The 6,000-nt window shown below is 38.0% G+C and overlaps 2 protein-coding genes across 5 annotated transcripts in view; one reads left to right on the top strand and one right to left on the bottom strand.

Annotated features, from left to right (window-relative positions):
• Positions 1-6,000, bottom strand: part of tmem178bb (transmembrane protein 178Bb) — a 485,881-nt gene that overhangs the window by 229,120 nt on the left and 250,761 nt on the right. The window lies entirely within an intron of this gene.
• The window catches only part of arhgef39 (Rho guanine nucleotide exchange factor (GEF) 39), a 52,103-nt gene that overhangs the window by 298 nt on the left and 45,805 nt on the right, over positions 1-6,000 (top strand). For all 4 annotated transcript variants that reach the window (XM_083528141.1, XM_083528139.1, XM_083528142.1 and 1 more), the window contains exons 2-3: positions 4,969-5,169; positions 5,852-5,946. In XM_083528141.1, coding sequence (XP_083384267.1) covers positions 5,020-5,169; positions 5,852-5,946 — 245 coding nt within the window. In that variant the 5' untranslated portion in view covers positions 4,969-5,019. The remainder of the gene's footprint in view (positions 1-4,968; positions 5,170-5,851; positions 5,947-6,000) is intronic.

The raw sequence follows: 6,000 nt of genomic DNA, 5'->3' as shown, positions 1-6,000 counted from the left end.
AGGACACATACTGTAGACTTCATGCAGGTGAATCTCTCTCTGTGTGTGTGTGTGTGTGTGTGTGTGTGTGTGTGTGTGTGTGTGTGTGTGTGTGTGTGTGTGTGTGTGTGTGTGTGTGTGTGTGTGTGTGTGTGTGTGTGTGTGTGTGTATATATATATATATATATTATATATTATATATATATATATATATATATATATATATATATATATATATATATATATATAAATATATAATGCAGTAGTTCTGCTGGTAGGTCTACGTTATCCGAGTACAATCACAGTCTGGAGAATACACTGTGTGTGGTGACATTCTTAAAAACAACTAATGCAGACAGGTGATCAATGATAATAGCCTATAGGACAGAGCTGCACAAACTCTCTATGAAGGCCCAAAGATTTGGATTATACAAGTGCATATGTACGTTTCATTATAGCAAACTGTTTTATATAAAAAAAAGCTGAAAAATAAATTCTCTATAATCTGTGTAGCACGGTTTTATTTTAAATGTTTTATTGTACAATGAAACCTATAGAATAAAACAAACGATCACATTTACTTGCATAGAAAAAGTTCAATTCCTAATACAGCTCTTCACAATCTAAGCTATACAGACATGTGCTGTGATATCAGAGGTGTCTAATGAGAAACATGAAACTGGTCAAAGGATTTTCCAAGTGTGTTTTCTTCATTTTTATTTATTATTTTAAATGTAATTTAAATTACTGCATCGTAAATCAACACCCCCTATTTAGCTATTAAAGTACCTAATAAGTACTTAACATCTGATTGGTGTTCAGGGACATGGAAACAGTAGTGATCAGAAATCGAGGCACTATATTATGTGCTCATTGAGCTAGAGGAAGGTTGGTGTCCACTAGATCCAAGTTGGGGTCCAACTTGGAAGAGACCACTGGATCAGGAAAGAAGTGTTTTATCATAGTCAGATTTGTGGTTATTTGCCCTTGCTTTAAAAGGACAAATAGACCCAACCATGACACAATTTTTTTTTTCTTCTATGAAAATTCAAGCTAAGATTTCACCAGACTTTTTGGAAGCTAAAAGTAATGACAGCTCTGAGATTTGTCAGCGAAAACATACACATCAGCGAAAACATACACGTCAGCGAAAACATACGAAAACATACAAACAGAAAAGTTTTTCAAGTCGAAAGATATTTTATTAATGGACTGTGTGATGTACAAACGTTAGTTTTGAAGAATTTAAAGCATGGGTGGAAGTGCATACTAACACCCCAGTTATAGATAGATGGGTAATACAGCTGTCAATTAGAGTGCGTTCCTGCTTTGTACCTTGTGTTCCCGGAACAGCCTCCGCTCCATATCCATGATGTTGCAGTTTCTCCAGATAGATCGATCAATAAATAATAAATTATTGCTGATGCAACTAGTAGTGCATTTCCTATCACTGCCTCAGGAAACATCCTACCCTGTATTAGGTATTTATTTTTAAAGTAGATATTCATTACTATACTGAAGTTTGCTAAACGAATGTAGCTGGTGGCAGCATGGGTTTTTCAGCTGCTTGGTCCATCTGGCTGATATTAATTGCGAGGTTTGCTTAAATACATGAACAGAGGTCTTTGTGGTTTCTGGATAACAGGAGAAACTGCTTTATTTATCTTATTAATTTCATGAGACTGGATTTAGAGGTTGGCAAAGGAACACCTGTTTTCTAGCTGTTATAATGTGAGAAGCTTTTTTCGTTCACTCTTTCATCACATTAGGTGTAACTATAAAATGATTAAAATTATGTTAACTTTTAATAAAGACAAAACTTTGGGATTATTAAACACCCTGGAACGTGCTGCTTTTGGAAACTTAGAGTAGGTACAGTAACTTTATTGTGTTTTATTCCTAAAGTATAATATAACCTACATCTTGTTTTATTTCCCTTTTTTTATGTGGCAAGTTGTGACTGTGCACCCTTTTCTAATTTATTTGAAGTCTACCTCTGCCCACTAGATTTGATGATATGTTTTTGTTAGTTTTCTTACTGGTAAGGTAAATAAGCATATATTTATTTGACACTATTGTCGAGTTCAGGGTGTTCAGGGTGTTCAAAAAGGACACGTCTATACTTTAAACATTTCTCAAACTAATAAACGAAATGAACACCGCTGATACCTGATAACATCGTCCAACTTTAAAAGGTGTCTGTTTTGCTTATTTCAAGCATTTATTTATAGACCGAATCAAAATGACCTACCAAGAGAATATGGTTTCGATCTTGAAATATGGAATAAAGTCTACAAATAGGCTTAATAGTCGTATCTTGTTTTTGCCAAGCAACTCAAGAGGTCAGGTGGTAATAGAAAGCCCATAAATCCTAATTACAGCATCAGAAAGTCATCATTTCGAACTCGAGCCGGCTAAGAGTGCGCTGTTTATCCTTTGATTGCTTTTGATTTGCTTACTATGCACCGTTTGCCCCTCAGCCCTCGTCAGTTGGCCTTTAATTGGCTTCACTTGGCCAAAAATGCTGCTATATCCCCTACAAAATTGGACAATTGTGCAAGAGAAGTGATGCAATTTAGAGTAAAACATCTTGCCTTTGCTTATTGTAGATATAACCAGGGCTACATGGTGTACTTATCACTTCTGACTTTTTAACTCGCTTATTTGTGCTGTTTGGCTGCCAGGCGTGCGCTAAGCTCAGGCCGGGTGACTGGCACTGCTTATGCAAGCTCGGCCGCACAAAAGTGGACAAACAGCACATTGTTATGGCACCTTTATAATTCACCTTTGCTAGCAGTCAAGCTACTGGTCCGAGGTGTTAATGAGTGGTCTGCTGGCAGCCATCGTACGCGGCTCTTCGGAGAAGAGAGTGAGCCTCCCCCTGCTTTGGTTTGCGCTGATGGAGGTGGCTTGTTTACCATGTTAGAGAGCGGCTGACGCCAGCTTCCCTGGGGACAGCACAAGGGTTAATTGCTGTTAAAGTGGTGGTGTTGTCCCTCTCTCCTGCCCTGATGCTCTATTAGAGTTGACACTAATGAGGCAGTGCAGGGAGGACACCCTAGAGCTGGGGGACCAGGAAAGGGAAAGAGAGAGAGAGAGAGAGAGAGAGAGAGAGAGAGAGAGAGAGAGAGAGAGAGTGATGGAGGAACTGTGTTTAGCAGAGAGCGAGCTAGGTCATAGATCAAGAATGTGCCGTAGTGGTGGGGCGTGTGTGTCAGATGTGTGTAACTGCGTTTCTGTAATTGGAGTTTCAGACAGGGCTGATGGTCTACATACGGTTTATCATGAGTTCACGATCACACTTTTTCCATACTACTTTGAATATATAGCAATATACAGTCCAAAGTTATTGTTACAGCAGCGACTCTTTTTTCTGAAACATTTGGACTTTAGTTAAAAAAAGTAGACAAATGACTAGGATGACATCACAGTTTCAGCTATGTTCAGATATGTTAAACAATTCAGAACATGGTACCCTTGGTGGCTAACCACCTACATTTGTTTTACGCTGAGGAAATGTACGGAAACAGATGATGGATACACTATTTAAACAAAAAAAAAGAATTGAGACGCCTAACAAAAGGATTGGAACACCAGGTTTTTACTAGGAGACCCAAACCTGTTCCAGCATGACCATGCTCTATGTAGATATGGTTTGGTGTGGAAGATCTTGATTGGCCTGCTGTAGGGCGTAGACCTCAACCCTATTGAACACTTTTAGGATGAATTAGATCTTTTACTGTACCTCAAATTCTGAAATGCTGCTGAATTCGATTGAGGTCTGGGAATTGACGTGGCCAAGCTAAAACGTGACGCTTTTTTCCTCAATAAAGTCCTTCGCTTTGTTGGCAGTGTGTTTTGGTTTATTGTCTTACTGCATGATGAGGTTCCTCCAATCAGATTAATTGTTTAAGCTGTTCAGAAAAAGAACCAAATGCCATTATTTCTCCTATAGAATGGTTTCTGGAACAAAAATATACATTCAGAGCTATTCATTGTTAAGACAATCAATCTAACGGTATTACCTGAGCTCAATTAATACCAGTATTTCTCATTGGTTAAGAAGTGGAACAGTTCAAACTAAATTTGTCATGTTCTAAGCTGTAACTATACATTATATATAACTATATTCCAATCAGGCATAACATAACACTGATTATCTCTTCATCCTGGCACATGTTAGTAGGTGGGATGTATTAAGTAGCAAGTTACCATTTTGTCTTCAAAGTTGACATTTACGAAGCAGGAAAAATGGGCAAGTGTAAGTATTTGATCGAGTTTGACAAGGACCAAATTGTGATGACTAGACGACTGGGTCAGAACATATACAAAACTGCAGATCTTGTGGGGTGTTCCCACTCTGCAGTGGTCAGTATCTATCTTAAGTGGTCCAAGAAAGAAACTAATTCTTTTAATGCTCGACTGGTCAGGATTGTTTTGGCAGCAAAAAGGGAACCAACACAATATTAGGCAGGTGGTCATAATGTTATTTCTTGTTGTGGTATATAAATGGTGTAATTTTTCTCACCACCCTGTAGGTAATTATTTTCCCATAACGGCACATTCCAAAGTGTGTTTTTCTCCTTGTACCATAGTGAAATTGATCTACAGCATTTTTTTTTTTTTTTTTTTTTTTTTTTAGTAATTCACAGACTTTGTTTGATTACATTTACACCTGCCTCTCTATTAATGAACGGAATAAAATGTTTGTTTATTACAAAAAGAGCATCGATATAAATCTGTGTATCATGTAAATTTGTATCATGGCCAGTATTATTTTTAGAGCTGCTGTTCGAACACATTAATGCTAATCGTAATGCTGTGATGTAAATACATTTCAAATTATAAAGCGCTGTTAATTTCTTTTTTTTCTACTGGGCGAGCTCATGTAATTCCCACATGGTGTCTATTATTACAATTAATATCTAAAAATAATTTCTCAGTGTGATGAGTAAAAAAAAAAATAGTTTTGTTTTTTGTTTTTTCCAGAATAAAGGAAAACCCCCTTGATCTGGAGACAGCACCCCCAGCTGGACAGTCATGAGTTTTTGTCCGAGCCCGTGCGTGCCTGCAGGTGTGTGCAGCGTTGAGGAGCAGCGGGAACGCTGGGACAGGAAGAGGAAGCGGACAGGACGAGAACTGGTCCAGAGTGAACAGAGATACTGTGAAAAGCTGGACCTGATCACCACAGTGAGGCTTTGAATGCTTTTATTGAGCGATCCCACAAAAGAGATTTGATCTAAAATCTGAAAATGTGATGTCGAAATTGCATAAAAAAAAGTTATAACATAATAACAAGTTATTACTTAGTCTCTCGTCATCTCCATCTGAAAGTGGTCCTCGTAATGTTTCTATTTTACTCTTGAGTGATTTTCGAACAATCGCACACAATTTTCCTTCTGTGGTTTGTAACTCAACGAAGGCCTTGAGCACATTCAATTTGCACAGCTCATTTTATTCCTAAATGACCCGAGAGCACTGCAGCTGTTTCTGGATTTGTCAATGTTCCTGCATGCGTCATAACGATTAATATTTGAAACCGTAGCATGAACACGGTGTACCGATCACATTATTCCTCTTGTTTTGCACCGTGTTTTGTTAGGTAAGTGGCTGATTATTAAATCCCACGTACATTTTTATGAGAATCTATATATTCTCCTTCAGGTTTTCCCCTGCCCTTGGGTCGTGTTGAATTAGTTATGCTCCTAACCTTTTAAAAATAATTGAGGCGCCATTGATGCAAAATACTTTCCTCTGTGTCTCAAGGGTGTGCTGGGTGTAAGGTGACACTCACAAGATGAAGAGTTATGAGCGAGTGGCGTCAGAACAATTTAATTTTCTCCCCCTTCTCATCTCTCCATCTCTTCTCTAGTACTTTGTGGAGATTCTGAAGGCCAAAGGAACCCTAAGGCAGGACATTAGAGAGCGCATCTTCAGTTCAATTAAATCAATTCATTTAGTAAACCAGTAAGTATCCTTTTAATAATTAACTGCATATTGCTCGTGTGTGTGTGTGTGTGT

This window comes from Silurus aristotelis (assembly GCF_946808225.1).
Source record: "Silurus aristotelis genome assembly, chromosome: 24".
Lineage (NCBI taxonomy): Eukaryota > Metazoa > Chordata > Actinopteri > Siluriformes > Siluridae > Silurus > Silurus aristotelis.
Note: the sequence above shows the minus strand (reverse complement) of the source record. Positions and strands in the feature narration are given on the sequence as shown.